General features: G+C 42.9%; 1 protein-coding gene and 1 long non-coding RNA gene across 2 annotated transcripts in view; both read left to right on the top strand.

The window, feature by feature from the left end:
• Nucleotides 1-18,546, top strand: part of MMP24 (matrix metallopeptidase 24) — a 43,583-nt gene that overhangs the window by 11,041 nt on the left and 13,996 nt on the right. The window contains exon 5 of the mRNA XM_031556594.1: nt 13,089-13,250. Coding sequence (XP_031412454.1) covers nt 13,089-13,250 — 162 coding nt within the window. The remainder of the gene's footprint in view (nt 1-13,088; nt 13,251-18,546) is intronic.
• Nucleotides 1,229-8,760, top strand: LOC116217375. Its single transcript, XR_004161832.1, has 3 exons — nt 1,229-5,280; nt 5,631-5,740; nt 8,350-8,760. It is a non-coding gene; the product is annotated as an uncharacterized LOC116217375 (long non-coding RNA).

Genomic DNA, 18,546 nt, shown 5'->3' with positions numbered 1-18,546 from the left:
GTTTCCCCTCGTCCTGTCTCCACGTACCACTGAAAAGAGACTGGCCTCACCGCTATGGCCGCCACACCTCAGATATTTATAAACCTGGATCAGGTCCCCTCTCAGTCTTCTTTTCTCAAGGCTAAACAGACCCAGTTCACTTAGCCTTTCTTCATAGGGGAGATGCTCCAGGCCCTTCACCATCTTTGTGGCCCTCCGCTGGACTCTTTCCAAGAGATCCCTGTCTTTTTTGTACTGGGGAGCCCAGAACTGGACACAGTACTCCAGATGAGGCCTTACCAGGGCAGAGTAGAGGGGGAAGGATCACCTCCCTCGACCTGCTGGACACGCTCTTCTTAATGCACCCCAGAATGCCATTGGCCTTCTTGGCCACGAGGGCACACTGCTGGCTCATGGCCAACCTGTCGTCCACCAGGACGCCCAGGTCCCTCTCTGCAGAGCTCCTCTCCAGCAGCTCATCCCCCAGCCTGTATTGGTGCATGCAATTCTTCCTCCCGAGGCGTAAGACCCTACACTTGCTTTTGTTGAACCTCATCCGGTTTCTTACTGCCCAGCTCTCCAGCCTGTCCAGGTCTCGCTGAATGGCAGCACAGCCTTCAGGCGTGTCAGCCAATCCTCCCAACTTCGTATCATCAGCAAACTTGCTGAGGGTGGCCACTGTCCCCTCATCAAGGTCATTGATGAAGATGTTGAACAAGACCAGACCCAGCACAGACCCCTGGGGGACACTACTGGTTACAGGTCTCCAGCCAGACTCTGCACCACCAACGACGACCGTCTGCGCTCTGCCAGTCAGCCAGTTCTCAACCCACCTCACTGTCCACTCGTCTATCCCACACTTCCTCAGCTTTGTTATAAGGATGTCGTGGGAGACAGTATCAAACGCCTTTCTAAAATCAAGGTAGACTGCATCTACCGCTCTTCCCCCATCCACCCAGCATGTGACAGCATCATAGAAGGCCACCAAGTTGGTTGAGCACGACCTCCCCTTGGTGAACCCATGCTGACTACTCCTGATAACCTCCTTTTCTCCCAGTTGCCTGGAGATGGTATCCAGCACAAGCTGTTCCATCACCTTTCCAGGGACGGAGGTGAGGCTGACAGGCCTATAATTACCCGGATCTTCCTTCTTGCCCTTTTTGAAGACCGGAGTGACATTGGCTATCCTCCAGTCTTCAGGGACCTCCCCTGTTGTCCAGGACCTCTCAAAAATTGATGGAGAGCGGTTCGGCAATGACCTCCGCCAGCTCCCTCAGCACACGTGGATAACATGGAGTAGGAGGACGTATCTCTTATTTTTCCTGGAAGGTGCTTCTCAGAAGCAATGAAAGCAGCACTCAGCCCCCAGCTCACCCCAGACTTGTGGCAGCAGAGGCTCCAGTTTGTTAGACTTCGGTGTGTGGGCACGTGGAGGCAGCTGAAGCCATTTTGAATTTGTTGTCTTTTAGTGGTATGTTGGTATGGGTTACTTGTGAGCCAAGTGGCTGCTTGGAGTGTTTGCTCATAAATGTAGCCTCAGTATCTCAGTTTCACACACATCAAAGGATAACTGTGCCATGCTTTCTCCAAGCCCTGGGCATTTTTTTCATGTAAAATACACTGTAGGAAAAGCTGAGCACACTTCAAAACATCTGTCTCAGGACTCAGCTGCTGCCATACATTGTTTACTGCAGGCAGCAAAGCCTGTGCCTGAAAGAAGGCACCCAGACTGGGCTGTGCTGTGACTGCTCCCTTGGCTGCCTCGGTATTTCACCTAACTTGAATCAAGCATTGATGTGCTGCATGAAATCCTTTGTTAACTGGGCCAAAGCAAGTATTTCCTAGCCTTTATATTAAATTGCTAATAATATATTTGTACGAATCTCCAATAGTAGCTTGAAAAAGTATCCTACCAAGTGGCAGAAACTAAACTGTCATGTTAAATATCCACTTTATGCATGTCTGCTCTTATACCTGACTATTCAAATATTTGTGTAACCCGGCTTAATTACAGGAAATCAGTTTTAATCCCCCAATTAACATTGCAAATAACATCATTAATAATCCCAGTCAAATCTTCCTCTCTCTTTTTTTTTTTTTTTAATAAGATCGTTCTGTCCATGCATGCTGTCAGCACCACACCACTGAGTGTGCGGTGTGAGCCAACCTGTTACAGCCATTAGTTCCTGTTTGCAGTGCCAGTACCTGCTTGTGACACCGCCAGTGCAAGGAGCAGTGCCTTCAGGAGCTTCTGCAGGAATTGTGGAGGAGAAGGCTCTGAGCTGCTTGGTAGGAAGGCTCCTGTTAGCCACAGAGAAGAACTGAGAGGCTTCTCTCTTTGTTTTCACCACAAGGACAAGTGCTGTTTCAGTGAACAGCTTGCTGGACAGCAGAACAAATGCTCAAGCTGCCATCTGGACACGGCATATGCTCAGCAGGGTTTTCAGGACAGCCAGAGGCCATCAAAGCTGGTGGGTGTCAGTGCTCAGCAAGGACCTCAAGGAAGAAATTCTGGCTAGAATTTGATTTTGGAGAGAATCTTACTGATTGCCAGTGAGCATTACAGCCTCCGAGGGGAAAATTCTGCCTGTTGGTGGGGAGGAGGTGCACCGCTCTGAGCTGACATCTAATCTGTGGGAGCAGCTTGTGCAGAGCGTGCAGACACAGCCTGGAGCTGTTGGCTGGAGCAGCTCGGTGGGGAGGGACTGGGGGCAATGGTGGCAGCCAGAGCCAGCAGGGTGCCCAGTAATGTGCCCAGCTCTGAGGGCAGACCGCGTTCTGGGTGCATTGAACGCAGCATGGCCAGCTGGTCAGGAGCGGGAATTCTCCCGTTATGTGTAACGCTGGTATGGCCTCACCTCGAGTCTTGTGTGCAGCTCTGTGTGGGCTGCGCAGTGTGAAAGGGACGTGAAGGTCCTTGGAGGCGTCCCGAGGAGGACACCGAGCGGGCAGCAGGGCTGGGAGATGTGTGCTGTGAGGAGAGCCTGAGGGCACCGGAGTTGCCTGGTCTGAAGAGCAGGAGGCTGAGAGGCGGCCTCACCGCGCCCTGCAGCCCCTGAGGAGGAGGAGCTGCTGGGATCTGCTCCTGGGAAGTGGTGGTAGGATGGGAACTGTGCAGAGATGTGCCAGGGGAGGCTCAGAGTGGGCTTCAGGAAATGTCCCCATACTGTGAGGGTAGTCAGAGATGGGAAGATGGTTCCTAGTGATGCCCTGAGCCTGTTGGTTTTCAAGAGGCATTTGGACAACGCACTCCATCATTCACTTTTACTGGTCAGGCTATTGGATTCCATGACCCTTGTAGATCCCTTCCAACTGAACTGTTCCGTTGTCAAGTGGTGTCTGCCGCTGGAGGTTGGTTGTTTTCTGTCTTGGCAGTATGGATATCACAGGCCTTCCAGATTCCTGTGATAGTTGTATCCTTTTTCCTAAAGACAGAAGCCTCTCATCCCTGCTTCCTCTGTGGAATTCAGACTCTTCTCCACCTCTCAGAGCCCCAGATCGCCCATGGGTACCAGGCACGCTCACAAGGCTGGCAAGTGGGATTCGGGTTCTTCTAGGAAATAAACATCAGGAAGACCTGCATCACTTAGTGTGTGCTTCTCATTTGTTAAAGAGGAATTTTCACACAGAAAACTGTTTAAATCAGGTTACAGAAGCACTAAATACTACAAAATACAAGGTTCTGTTTTACTTAGCCCCTATTTAGGCGTGAGTCTTCAGCACTTCTTTGTACTTTTACTGTAAAGGCTCTGCTCTCTGTAGTGGGGTAGGTCAGGCAGACTTCTATACTAGTTAGACTTCATTTTTTTTTTTTTTTAATCTTCCCACAGCAGCTCGGAGCTGTAAGAATGTATTCAGCTTATAAAATGATGGCAGCAAATTCCCTTCTTAGCAAAAGATTTCTTTTAATAAGAAGGGAATCTTTTAATGTTGTCATTATTCACGAGGGAGGACTGATGTGCATGGAAAGGTAGATGGCAGTGTTTTATGTAAATGTTGCTGTAAGCATCACTGATGAGTATTAAAAATGTATTGGATGTATGTTAGGGTAACAGTTTGCCTTGTATTAAGCAGGCTTTGTAAATAGCTTTGCCTTTTATTTAAACAGGTCATCGTACCATTGCCTATTGCCTACAACTTTTGCCTGCAACTTTTATCTTATCGGATGTCTTTGATTAAAATAGTGTGATTTGTTGAATTTTCTTTATTTGCACTTTTCTGGGATGTCTGTACAGTCTGCTTGTAGTCCACCTATCTGAACTGTACAGATACAGTGCATGCTTACTAAAAAAGAAAATATAGCTGCTTTTAACCCCTTCACACATTTATCCTCAACTTATTCTGAAATTTAATCCTGTTTCCTCTATGTTCATAGCACTACTTCTTTAATATTAGTTTTCTAAGGAAACACTGAGGACAAGGAAGAAAATCTACAGAGTATCAATATAATGAGCAACTCAACAGCACATGTAGTCATAACACAGTATAACTATAATGTTGCTTTTTGGCTGTTAAATACATTTTTAATTTTCTTTCTCTGATTTCTCAGGTAAAGAACATCTCCACATCTAAAGAGATTTGTTCTAATAAATGGCATTTTGAATCCATCATTATTTTTCAGGCTTCTGGCACTGTTGTTGAAAACAAGCATCAGAACTTTTCAGAGTGAAAACCAGAAGTGCTTTGAAGCTACTCAGTTATCTTCTGTTGCAGAAGACCTGTTCTCTGAAAGACTTTTGTATAGATGTTGGAAGTTCTGGGGCATAAGATTGTATTAAGATTTCCACCTATTCTGTCAGGCTTTTTTATAGTAATTCACTCCACTGAAGAAAAAAAAAAAAGCCAGAACAGTTCAGTAGTCTCATGCCTACTTAACATTGGTTTCAACCCATAACTGCTCAAAGACCAGTTCCCATAAGCCAGATTTCTCTGAAATCGAAATTTAATGTTGAACTGAATTTGAGCAAGTATATAGATGCATAGTTTCATAACAGCCATCCATGGTAATAAATAAATAAATAAAAATAAAAATCAAGTAGCTTAAATAAGCAACAGCTGGAGGTTATATCCCTGTTGTGTCCAACAACAAAAACATAGAAGTCTTTAAGTAAAGGACCAGAAAATTGTAACTTAAAAAAAACTAATTCTACCAGAGAAACTTGTTAGTTGTTGTAGCTGCTCATGGAGCAGATGTTCCACTTACTTTATGAATTAAGAAAATAAAGTGAAGAGAGAGAGCCCACCAGCACACATGGAGGACTTCTGTCTTCAGATTCTTCTTCACTACTGGACAGCATCTCTGTAAGTAGTGCTTTCTTTTGATTTATGTGCAGTCACTATACAAAGATACAAAGATAGAAGTGGCACTGCAGTAGTGCTGAGCTAGTGCAACAAATTTGCTAGAGCAAAGAATATGAAAGCTTTGCAGTATTGACAGTGCTAGTTATTGATTACAGCTGAATGCAATTTCTCCTTTCAAAGCAGTATACTTTTAAGTATACTTTCTGCTCACAGTGTTCTGTGAAAAGAAAATATCTATTTGCTTTTGTCAATGTTAGTTTGATTTGCAGTGTGTGAATGGAGGTATTTAGGTATTTGGAACCTACTGATTTCTTTATAAAAAAAATGAAATATTTCACTTCTTTCCACAGAAAATCACGTGTGCTGAGATTCATAGGAAGGAGCCAGTAGGACTCAGAATGGTGTCATTCCCATAAAAAGGAGAAAAAAAAATATACAAAGGCAGAACATGAGAATCAAGGTGAGACAAAAAATCTTTTTGCCTTTTGACTTTGTGATCCAAAAACAGATAATGGGAAGTAAGCCAAAACACAGCAGTATTTCAGATAAACTTTCTCTATTCCACTGAACGGGGCAGTAAATGAAATAATAGGCAGTCAGGAAGAGAATAAAGGAAAATAAGTGAATTATTTAAAAAGATTTTTCTAATTGCAGTCAGATGTGGTTTGCAGCATCAGCACTGAAACAATAGCCAGTACTCCAGACCTCTTCCTCCTGTTTTGGAAGAACAGAGAATACAAGATGTTGAAGATAGTTTAACCAGTGTGACCTTCTCTACACAAATCTACCAAGAGTACCACTTTGAGTGGGGAAACTCTTTTGCATCCCAGTTGTCTTTACAGCCCCATCAGGGACATTCTGTGTCAGAAGGACAAAGATAATAAGATAGGTCTCCTATCTGTAGTAGAAAACACCTCTGTGGCAAAAAGCTCCTCTTGTAGCTCCCAGAACAGCATTTCCCTGTTGCCAGCAGTTGGAGTTGAGAATCATTTCAAGCTGGTTGGAAGTAAGAGTCCTAAGTAATACAAACCAGTTTGTCCACGTTGCCTGTGCCAGCTCTGTTTTGAGCACACTGGGTCAGCCTTCTAATTGTTACGGAATGCTCCTGGTTGTTCCCCAGCTGGGTCAGCTCTCTGTAGACCTTACTATTTGCAGTATGGTAGACTTTAGCATTGTTTGGACTTGCACTTTCTCTCTTCATCAGCCATATCTGTGTGAACAATAGTTTGGTTCTTTTGTTTTATCATTTTACACATTTTTAGCTTTTAGTATTTGCTTTTCCCTTAAAAAAAAAAAGAGAAAAAGGAAAGCTCTAGGTTATTTGTTACATTTTTTTTCTAGACTAATGGAATGAAAGTTATCTACATTTTCTAAGTATTTCCCTTTTCTTTACCATGTGTTCTACCAGATAAGGCAATGCTATGCAAATAACATTTCTATAAAAAATTCTGCTTTAAAAAAAATAAAATAAAAAAACCCTGAAAATGTTGTGTTCCATGCTGTTTAATGTTTGTGAGCAAAAAAGATAACATCTGCCACTGACTGACTGCTAATGAGTAACAGAAGTCATTTGTGGTTAGGGTTGAGTAAAAATCCCTTCTCATGAGTTACGAAGGGAGCATATTAATACATCTTCATGATACAGAAGTTAAATAAGGGCTTTCAGTTTGGGGATGATTGCACTGGAACAGGTTGCCCAAGGAGGCTGTGGATGCCCCATCCCTGGATGTGGCTCTGGGCAGCCTGGTCTGGTGGTTGGTGACCCTGCACATAGCAGGGGGTTGAAACTACATGATCGTTGTGGTCCTTTTCAACCCAGGCTGTTCTATGGTTATATGATTATTTAGTATTAGTTCATTGAGTAACGAGCTACACTTAAATCTGTACTTATGGGAATGCATAGGACACATTTTTGAGTAGAATGTTCTTATTTCTTTCCATGCCTGCCTGCTGAGCCAGCTGAAAGTAGTCACTGCTTCCCCTCTTTCTGACTGCTCGCTCTTGCTTCCACATCCCTTAGTCAGTTAAGGTTTTACCACTCCAGAAAAAATTACATTTTTTTCCTCAAAATTCTTACAGGAGATTGGTTTCATAGTGCTATCAGTACTATCTCAGATGAAGCACAGCTTGTAGCATCAATTAGGGCTGTAACACAACTAACAAACCTAGTTTGCACACTGCCTTATGGAGACAGTAAAGCAAACCTATCTTTCATGATTCCTGATTCTCTGTCCTGCAATCACTTGATCTTACAAGGGTGTGAGTCTCTTATTGGCATGTCTATAACAGAGTTGACACCTTAGTTGACAGAGACTCCTGCTTTGAGTTGTCCTGTGATATGAACTGTTTATCCAGATGATAAAAATTTAAAGTAGGCTGTTGTGACCATGCTGACTGTAACTGTACAGGCTGTTCAGCACTTCCCTGAACCATGAGTCCTGAGGGCTAATTTTAATGTATTTGTTCACAAAACATTATGAAAGGTCTGCTATGGCACATGAAGACTTCCATGAGGGGTCTGTGACTCCCATCTGGTGATGGCTTTAAAAGTTATGAGTTGTTTGCCCTGACCAGGAGCATTCACCTTGAATTGCTGGCTACAGGTCAGTTCCTCCAGGGTGAGCTCCACTGAGCACTTAGACCTGTGGCTCATCAGCCTTGATGAAACTGAGCAGCTGCAATTGAGTTTGAGAAAGTCTGTTCAGAAAAGTCAAGTGAGAACTTCAAAATAAATAAATAAAATTTAAAAGGGGTTGGAAAACTATCATAAAGAAGAGCGTCTCACATCTTGTATGAGTTAACATTGCAGTTGTTGGATGTGTTTATGTTGCAGACAAGAAAAGTTGGTCAAATTGTCTTTATGGAGATATTCCCTGCAATCTGAGTATGTTAACAGTTCATTACGTGGCTGATTTCTGTTAAGACTTTCTTTCTGTAGTGAAGCTGTTTAAAGATTCTAAAATGAAATCTTTAAGATGTATCTTATTCATTGTTAAATCCACAACTCTAACAGCTTAGGAACAAAATGAAGACTTTCTTTTTAACATGTTTTTTTTTTTTCCTTTTTAGATGGAATGTGGGAAACAGCTTTTCATTGTCCAATGCAAACAAATGAAGGAGCAATATCATCACTTCTACAGGTCATCATTTGCAAGAAGATTGAAAGCATTTCTTGAGCAGAGCATATTGTGGGAGTGAATGGAAGAGCACAAAACAAATGGCATATTCTGTTTGACAGATCAGACCTGCCAGGTCTGAAGATGCAAGTACCAAGGCATAGCTTAGAGTAGCCCTAAAGCTGCTTTAAGTTGTGCTTGGAAAACAGTTGTTGGACTCGAAGGGGTCATTTTAGTATATTTTAAAATCATGTTTATAGTTCACACCATTTTTTCTGTAATCATTCTAGGTATTGTCACAAACAATGATCTGACTTCTTCAGTATCATTTTTACTTTTAATAAAATTTCAAAAATGTAACCTACACATGTCTTTTCAATTGTCTGAGTAAGCTGCTGTAAGTAGCTCAGTGTTATCATGATACTGCTTAAAGCATAATGTGGTAGAGATCATAGATTCACAGTTGCTCTGCTATTATTAACTAGATGTACAGTGTTATTGAATTACACACCTGCTGTCTTACAGCTCTGCCCTGGTTCTACACTCTGTTGTGCCAGATGCTCTACAGAGCTTTCATAATCAGTGGTAAATACTGATTATGTATTACTGAGCAATATCAGAGTATATCCACAGCAATAGCTCTGTGACCCACTACTATAAGCTGATGGACATACTAGTGAGTGGTTTTTTTTTTTTTGCTTATCTCCATAATTTGGACACCTTAATATGCAAAGTGTTTCTTAGCCAAATATTTCTATATGAATTTTGATGATCAAAGTGAATAAAACTATAAAAGAAGGTATGTGCTAGCAGTTCCACAGAAACCTTCCCCACAATGTCTATTACCTGATTCAGCAGTCATTTCTCCAGCTGAAGATGGAACTAAAAGAAGCATGGAATACATGTCTAGGAGAATAATTGATGAATCTGTTAATCTGTGACTGTAGTGTTCTTTATGTTGGTGCAGTAAAACCACTGGCTTCTGCAGGGAAGGTTAGTAAACAATTTGAGAGTGCTTGACTGAAGACTTGGTTTTGATATGTGATTATATTGCAATATATCTTAACTCAGCCAGTTCAACTGGGAATACATCTGCTAAAAGGGGAAATTAATTTATTCTAATTAATCTTTATTTTAATTAAGGAAATTCAACGCAAAAGTGTGTTTGTAGTTGTGCATATTCTTTGTCTGGTGTACACATGGAAAGTAACAGAACTGTTAAATTGAACATAAGGTGAACAGTTTGATTGTCTGGATGATGGTAATGAGAAATGAATGTTTTTATGTTGTTACAGGTGGGCTGTCAATTAAAACTTTCTCGGTGATAACATTGTTTTGGTAAGGAGCATATACCATACATGAACTGTTACTCTGTTTTAGCATAGCAAATCAACCTATTTTACTCCGTAGACCAACTTTTGAAACTCTCCTTGGTTGTGTGGACTTATCTTCTGTCTGGTGATTTCTGGTGGACTTTGGGATGCCTCCTAAGAACCAGGAGGGAGGCAGTGCTGGCAGGTCTCTGACCAAGCATATTTAGTTTGTACAGATGGTGCAAGTGAGAAAAAATTGTTGGACATTCTGGAGAGCTTCCCCTGCAAACACAAACCAGAGGGATCCCATTCTTTCAGTACTGTGCTCTCTGCCATGGGAGGCTAGTATATATTGGATACAGAGTTAACTGGTTCCTTGCTCTTGGCTGTGGGTGGCCAGGATTGAACAGGGAATGAAGGAGCTTTATCTGAGTGTCTGATGTTTCTGTAGCAGGAGAGTATCAAGCTAGACTACCTGTCCTCCTGAATTTTACTCCTAAAGAGATGGACATCAATAAGAGAGTAGTATTCAGACAAGATCTGTGCAGAACATGGCCAGATACTGTAATGTGTTTGAGAACTGTCAGAAACAGTCCCAGAGGTTTTTTCACCTCCTTTGAAGGTGCCTGCAGATCAGCTAAGTTTCCAAGCAGCGTGAGTATGCAAAGGGCTGCTGGAAAAGATAGTTGTACCTATTAGGCAATGGATTTATATGTTGCTATTTTCTTTTCAGAGATCATAGCCTACAATTTGAAAAGGAAAATGAGCAATATGTTGCATTTCATGCTGTGAAATTCCCAGCCTTTTACAGTAAAGAGAACTTCTGCAGGTTTGCAGATGATGCTCAGTTTGAGAGTGGTTGATGCACCAAATAGCAGTGTTGTCATCAGAGGAACATCAACATGCTGGACAAGTGGGCTGACAGGAACCTCATTAAACTGAGGAAAGAGAAAAGCAAAGTTCTGCACAGAGGGAGAAATAACACTATGCACATCTGAGAGGGCAACAGAGTGGAAAGTAGCTTTGCAGGAAGGATCTAGGAGTCCTGGTGGGCACGTGAGCCAGGTGTGTGACAGGCCAACAGCATCAGCTGCGTTAGGAAAAGCCAACAAGTCAGGGGAGTTGATCCTTCCTCTCTTACTCAGCAGCAGTGGAGGCGTATATAGAGTGTTGTGTCCAGTTTTGGGCTTTTTGGTACAAGAAACCTAAACTGGTACAGACATGGACAAGCTGCTTTACTTGGCCCTGCTTGGATAGAGGAGTTGGACTAGGCAATCTCCAGTGGTTACTTCCAGCCTCGAGCTGGAATGAGCTTCTGTAGTTCTGTTTTCCAGCTGTAGAATGGGCTGTTTCTTGTTTAGGGCAGAAAGAAGTGATGGAAGATTATTTAAATCTACTTTAAATGAAGATAGTGTCAGATATTATGCTCCTGGTAGAGCTTAGTACAGCCCATGGAGAGGCAAGTGATTCAGGTAGACCTGTATGCAGACTTGCAGAGTGATAAATTGTGTAAATTGTAGACATGCTATCAATACAAAAACTCTGCAGATACTTCAGCAAGAAGAGAAAGCCACCAAACTGGTGAGGGGAAAAAGTCTCCAACCACTTAGCATGGGCACAGCCCTTTTCTCCTTACAGTCAGTATGGAGTGGCTTTTAGTTGGACTCCGGTGTGTGAATTGTTGTGGCAGTGAAAATTTGTGCTTTCATGAACATTAAAGTGCTACAGGAAACAAAGTCCAATTGCTAACATGGCGTTGAGTCTTTGCATTGCTTTTGAAAATTGAGTGCATCTTCTAAGCTTGGATATATTTGAAAACCCATGGAAAGCAATTGGTCCAAGCTTCACCATGTAACCACTTAATGCATTTTACACTAAGAAATTGAATATTCTACTGACTAGTTCAGTACACATCAGATTTTCCAGCAATAGAGGAAGAAAAGCAAGTCTCCATTTGGATTTCCAGAATACAGAAATTCTGGTGTTTAAAATACATGCGTGGCTAGATTTTAACCCATCTATTTCTTCAGTTAGTTCTACTTGAACAAATGTATTTGAATATTTATTTGAAATGTGTATTTTTACATGTCATGCATATTCTCTCCAGCTCATATGTTTTGATGATACAACCATGTTGGTGTGATAAATATGACCAGTTCAGTACCGTTTGTTACTGGCTTTAGACAAGAATGTCTTGAGATGCTGGCAAAGTACCCTGCTCTAAAGACTTGCAGGCTTCTGATTCCATATGATCATATTTCTTAAACTTGAATCCCTGTTGAGACTCCTGTCCCAAGGACACCTCAGCCATGTACACAAAACTGAAGTCTGTTGCTCTAACTCGGGTGGTTTGAAGATGCAAATGCAGAGGGACATGCTGCAGGGCAGCTGCGAAGTGGATGCTGCCGTGTTCTCCTGTGCCTGATTGCCAGTTTTTTGCTCTTGTTTTGTGTCTTGCCAAAAAACCTCGCCAAACTGCTAAGACCCATTTAGGGAAGACTGAGGGTTCATTTTATTGGCTTAGGACAATTATTAAATCTGTCCTTGTTGTCTGTGTCTTCACCCTTCATAGAAGCATTGCCTGTGTCACCTTCCATGTCAAGATGCCGTCAAGATGTAGAGCATCCAAGGACCACTCTAGATCAAGGAGGTTGGGGCCCCAGATCCATGGGGCTGAAGAGGAATGTATGTCTGTGATAGTGGCACGTAGTGTCCTCTAGGGCTGTGTTATATCAGCTCCTCCCACTGACTTGGCAGTGCCAGGAGCTTAGCAAAGTAAAAGCATGTTGAGGAGCCTGTGCTGGGGGAGATGAGGCTGTTCCTGATATCACAAGTGTGTTGTGGTGTGTTAGCTCTAGCTGTCTGTGTCCCAGCTCCTGCCTTTGTAGGCCTGGCTGGTGCACTGCTGCTCACCCCTAGGATTTGGTGGTCCAGGTCAGACCAGAAGATGTCACTGGGGGACCTGGAATGAGGTAGAGTCTCCTTTCCCACCAGACATCGTTGCTGACTGGGAGATTGGCAGTGCTCTCACCTTTGCTAGCAGCACTGGGGTATGGAGCCTGTGGTATCCAAGGAGCCTGCTGGCCGTTTTCTTTTCTACAAAAAAGACTACAGACTTTTAGTCCAGGCATTTGCCTGTTTTAACTGGTCTAATGGATCTCCACGTGGCCATCAGCGAGGCGCCTCCTGCCCGTTGTGTGACTGTAAAAGCTACCCAAGCTTTCAGGACTAAAGTCCTCTCCCTCGGCTGACACTGGCACGTAACACACTGTGCATTAGGATCACAAAGCAGTTACTTCTTGCACTATTGATCAGGCAGGTCTTGGGATTGTGTCAGGTTCTGGCTGCGTATTAACCCAGTTATGCCTTCCTTCCACAGGGAATGATCTCTTTCTGGTTGCAGTCCATGAGCTGGGACATGCACTGGGTCTGGAACACTCCAATGATCCCAGCGCAATCATGGCTCCTTTCTACCAGTACATGGAAACACACAACTTCAAACTGCCCCAGGATGACCTCCAAGGAATTCAGAAAATCTATGGTGAGCAACAGTATTCACTCGTCTATTTACACTGAGCCCAAGTGCAGTGAGTGTTATACAACCACAAAGAGGTAGCACCTAAAATAATTACAGTCAGGATGGATTTCCTGCTGTAGCTGATTGGGAACTGTTAAAAAGCCCTTGATCCACAACCAAATATCAGTTGTTGCAGTTGCAGTATCGTTGTGCAGGTGAGGATAACCAGGCCTGTGTGATCTCACTGCTGCTCCATCCCTCACTGTCCCCAATATCAAGGACTGCTGGACAGTGAAATTCAGCCAGTTGGAACAGCCAGTGCAAATGGGAGGGAAGAATGTGAGGAACCTGGAATATTAAGGAAAGTAATAAGTATTTATGCTCTCATATTCTTTTTTTCCATATATAGAAGGTGGGTAAAAGAACCTTGGATCTACTTAGGGAGCACTTAACTTCGTTTAATTTTTGGCTGAGATAAAAGAACATTGTTGTGCCACAAATACACAGGTCAGAGAAAAGAGAGAGGAAAGGAGTTAGAGGGATTACAGGAGAAGATCAAGGGCTGGGAATGATATGGCACCATCTGATGGAGTGGTTGAGGACAGGAATCTCCAGAGTGGTTGACTGAAGGAGACTGGGAGCAGGGGGAGGGACAGGTTTGAGAAGCCACAGTCAAGGGCAGGTTGAGCTAGGAGATGCTAATGGAGGCTGGGAGGTCTGGTCTGATACTGTGCATGGTAGTTTGTGGAAAATGTTTTGTCAGACATGCCTGATTTCCTTTTTTGGGAGAAGAGCAAGTTTGGCAGATAGGCTTTATAATACTTGTAGCATAGAGCAACTATGCCATGTAGCTAGACATATTCACAGCTGCATAGCACCTGGAGTTAGCTCCCAGTACCATTAGAGCAAATATTATAGGAATTAAATGTTTATAAGATGGTTGTCAGTGGGAAATCATCACAGAACCGTGGTGTTTCTAAGGGATTGCTGCTGGAATCAGTGACAGATCCAATACTAGTCAGCTTTTGCAGCAATAATCTGCCAGTAAATTTTAAATTACTGCTAATGGAATTTGTGTCAAAACCCATAAAACTAAAGAAGTACAGAGAGACTTTAGAGATCTAAGCTGTATGCCAATTGTTTTAGTCTGTTTTTTTGGTGACTGGAATGAGACTCACAGACATACAGACATATCCAAAGAACAGGCATCTCCATCTGGACTATTTTCACTAACTCTTGCCTAGGTAGTGGGAAAAAAATAAAAAAGAGGCATTTATATGACTGTAGTTCACCCACACTGTAAGGCAGATATCAAGGTGAGATCCAGCTTTTAAAATAAGATGGCCTGAAGTACACCCAGGAGGACTGGCTCTTTTCGTTAGTACAACTAAAGATTTCTTTTCATTGTTCATTAATGGATAAAGTATTATTTAATTATTCTTTATTTCACTCAGTATGTATGTACTCAAGAAACCTGGATTGCAGAGACTCTGGATGGTTTTGACATTGAGTGCTGGGGTAGGAAGCCCTAAAGCTTCATTAAATACCCACGCTTTCATTTCAGAAAGCTGATAAAATGTCACTACGCTGTTTCTATTTTGAAATGTTGATTTATTTCCTGTGAATTAGAAAGAAAAAAGAATACATGCTGACAATGAAAATACAGTTGAGAAAATATGACTGGCTTCTCTATTTCCAGATACCTTTTTGCAAAGGGAACAGATGAGGAACTGACAAATGTACTTCTTCCATGATTGTGGTTCAAGCCAATGTCAGCACAGCCCAGGCAGGGACCCAAATTCCAGGGCTGAGCTGAATTGTCTTCTGGGCCCATAGACAGGCTGGGCCTGGAGGTCCTTGAGAGGCTGGTAAGGGGCATTAAGGCTTATTCGTGTCCTCATGGGCTGACAGTTCCTGAGAGTGCTGCATAGCAGCTTGTGCATAGCTGGAACAGCGCAGAGAGCTCAGCACTGTGCTGCTCACAGCTTAGCAGCAGCACTGCTAGACTTCAAATTGTTTCTTACTCAACCTGGTGACATTAAACATTAGCCACTAGCTACATTAAGATTCTCCTTATGCAATATAATATGCTTAAAATTTAAACTCAGCTTGAAGAAAGTGGTGTGAGTGAACTACCACCTGGTGCAGTTGTAATCAGGAATGAGTTTGTTGACTGTCATGGAATCCTGTGAGGCTGATCTCTGAGACCTGTGAACTGGAGTGGGCTAGGAATGGTGTTGGTAGTTGTAGAGAGATTTACTTGTGGAGGGAGAATAAGTAACAGCTTCTGCATAGGGAGCTTTGCTTCCCAAGGTAGAGATTTCATCTCTCAGCACAGGGTTCTGGAAACTCTCTGCTAAGGTCACAGAGAAAAAATGGAAAATGCAGATTATATTTCTCCCTGGAACAGGAGATACGAGAACAAATCCTTCCATCAGAATGCCTTGGGGCTGAGAAGGACCTGTTGAAATATCTTTCTTGTAGCTATAGCAGTAACATTTCATGAACGTGCCTTATTTCCACAATACCAGTCTGCCTTGTCTTGCTTTAAGGGTGCCGTCTACCAAAGCAGCTGGCGAAAAACCAGAACATCCTGATTTGCTGCCCTGACATTTTCTATGATGCTCAATATGTATGATGTTGGAGCATACTATGTAAAATAAGTCATAAAGCCACTGCCTTGCATGTAGCATCCTTTTTTTTTAAAATCAAATTCAAACCTACAGATTTTCATTCCACTGAACTTGCAAATCAAAGAACAGAGGCACTACTGAAATTTAAGTCTGATTTGTCTTCTTTGACAGTGTTGCACATTAAATGTGTTTTCATGTTGTATCTGCATTTATCCCTTGGGAAAGAATATGTCTAAGTCTGTCATCTAATAATTTGTTGCATGATTAAGTTATTTTCTGCTGGATATAGTTCAGAACTCACCTACAGAGACAGTAGGTGGTGTGAAATCTTGTTTGTGCCTTGTCATGGTTAGTGTAAGGTCGATGTTTAAAATGTTGCTCTGACTTAGAAGCTAATGATGAAAGGGGCAGCAGCTCACCAAGTATGGCAAAGAATGAACTATAACAAAAGTCAGCAGGATTCTTATCTTCCGAAAGGTGCTTCTTGCAGCACATTCCTTGACAAAAAAAGGGAAATATCGTAACTGTTCTTTGTGTATCTTTTTCAGAATGACAGCTCCCATTGTACTTATGGGCCCATGTTATGAGTGGGATGGCCAGGAAGGAGTTAAACTGGAAATGACACTAAAATGTAGGTCCCTTGGATATTCTGCTAGGTTTTCTGCCTCTTTTATTTGTCCTAGTGTTGAGGTAAGGGCTGCATGCAGCTACTGTGCAGTTAGAGAGAAGCAGCATACTCAACCATGGCATTGTCACACAACTTGAACTGATCCTCTTCCAGCATTGCTGCTTCTGTTCGTCATGTCTTGCTGTAGGCACCCTTTTGTAGTGGGCTGTAAGGTAGCTCTCATAGTTAGAAGTGACTCTTCTGACACTGTCTGGAGAGCAGGGTGGTCAACATGATGTGCAGGGAAAACTCGCATCCACATGGCTACTTAGAGCTGGTCAGCCAGGCCATTGCTTTCAAGGCCTTTTTTAAGCTTAAGCTCACAAACGAAAGGTTTTCTGAATACTCAAAGGTAGACCAAATTGTTAATCCTGGAGATTACCTCAAGGATTTCAGTCCTCCACAGTCTCATCGAGGGCACGTCATCCTCACACATCTTTTAGCCCAGGAGCTCCGAGTCAGTGCATGTGCTGCATCCCATCAGGGCTGAAGTCCAAGGTGGTAATGAAAACCCCACCAGCCCCTGTCCAAGGAACAAATTAATCACTGCTGGACAATACCACCTCCGGCATCCAGGAACAGGGTGTCAGCAGATCCTGAGCAAATAGCACCTTCTTCTGGCCCCTTTACTCCTATGCTGCAAGCACAGGTTTCACAGCTTCACTCACCTTTTCCCAATGGCTTCCCATAGAGCAGATCCCAGATCTGCGTGACGTACATGTATGTGTGAGATAGCTTTTTATGAAACAGCAGAAAGACTTGATGCCAAAAGGCTGTAAGTTCCATGTGGTGTCACTGCTTTGTAAACCATCAGACCAAGCTTTGCTGTCATGCAGGACTAGAAGTGTTTGTATTAGGAATGTTTCATGATAATGCCCTCTGAAAGTGGGAGTGGTATAGAGTAATAACCAAGACCCTGATCTATAGAAAATGATTTTAGTGATTGTGAGACAGAGAAGTATGTTCTGCTTGATGGATTTGCAAGCCTCTAGCATACCTCCTGTGCCAAACAAGGAGTAGTTTAATGACAGTCCTCTACAGCATTGTGATGGATGTTCGTCTCCTGAAGAGCAAGTACCAGAAGAGAGAACTTGGAAGGGTAATTTTCACAAGCAAAATTGAAGTACCTACTCTAGGAGATCCCAGATCTTGAGGACAGAGTGATTCTCCCTGTGACTACACATCCCATCTAGAGCTTCTGCTTTAAAGGGGCAAAGAAGGTGAGTTTCTGTGCTAGGTGAGCAGGTGGATGGGCAGGAGCAGGAAAGATGGCAAGGTCCAGGTGAGTTGGAAGCAGGATGCATGCTAGCAGTGAGCCCGAGATCATGCCTTTTGAACACTTCCAGAAATCCAAAAGGACTGTGAGCCCTAGACTGCCAGCAGCATGGGCGTGAATGGCATCAAAGGCCATGCAGATGCCACCATCTTTGCAGTTTGAGATAGCCAGTTTTCTCTAAAGTATTAGTGCTCAAGGCAGCAGAACAGAGGTTTCTAAAAATGCTCATTTCAGTCTTCCTTTGGAAAGCTGTTATCATCTTTCCACCTCATTGGCAAACTGACAATACTATTGTCTTTCAAAGCAAAGAAGATGAATGTTTTTTTTTCACTGTGTCACAAAAGAACTGAGGCTTACAGCTGATGAGCTGACAGTATTAACTCTCTCTGTGTTATCTGCGCTGGAAGACTGGCTCATAATGGTAGAAATAATAGTGCTGCTTTTGCTGGGGGGAATTAGATTTTTGTTTTCTTTTGTCTTATTTGGATGGACTGATTAATTCTGTCTCCTTGTGCTCACTGAGTGCAGAGAATAGAGACAAGCAGGATCCTCATTCCCAGCAGTCCTTCCCATGTACTTTTGTAGCAGCAGCAGAAAAGTAACCGAAATGAGCTTCTCTTTGGGGACTTTTGGGCCTCCTACACCACCCATCAGTCCTTCTCCAGCCACACACACATTCTGCAAACATCCCTGAAACAGCACAGAGTGTTCAGGGAAGCTCCCAGATCTGGAATTTTTAGATCT

The sequence above is a fragment of the Meleagris gallopavo genome, chromosome 22, assembly GCF_000146605.3.
Source record: "Meleagris gallopavo isolate NT-WF06-2002-E0010 breed Aviagen turkey brand Nicholas breeding stock chromosome 22, Turkey_5.1, whole genome shotgun sequence".
Classification (NCBI taxonomy): Eukaryota; Metazoa; Chordata; class Aves; order Galliformes; family Phasianidae; genus Meleagris; species Meleagris gallopavo.
Note: the sequence above shows the minus strand (reverse complement) of the source record. Positions and strands in the feature narration are given on the sequence as shown.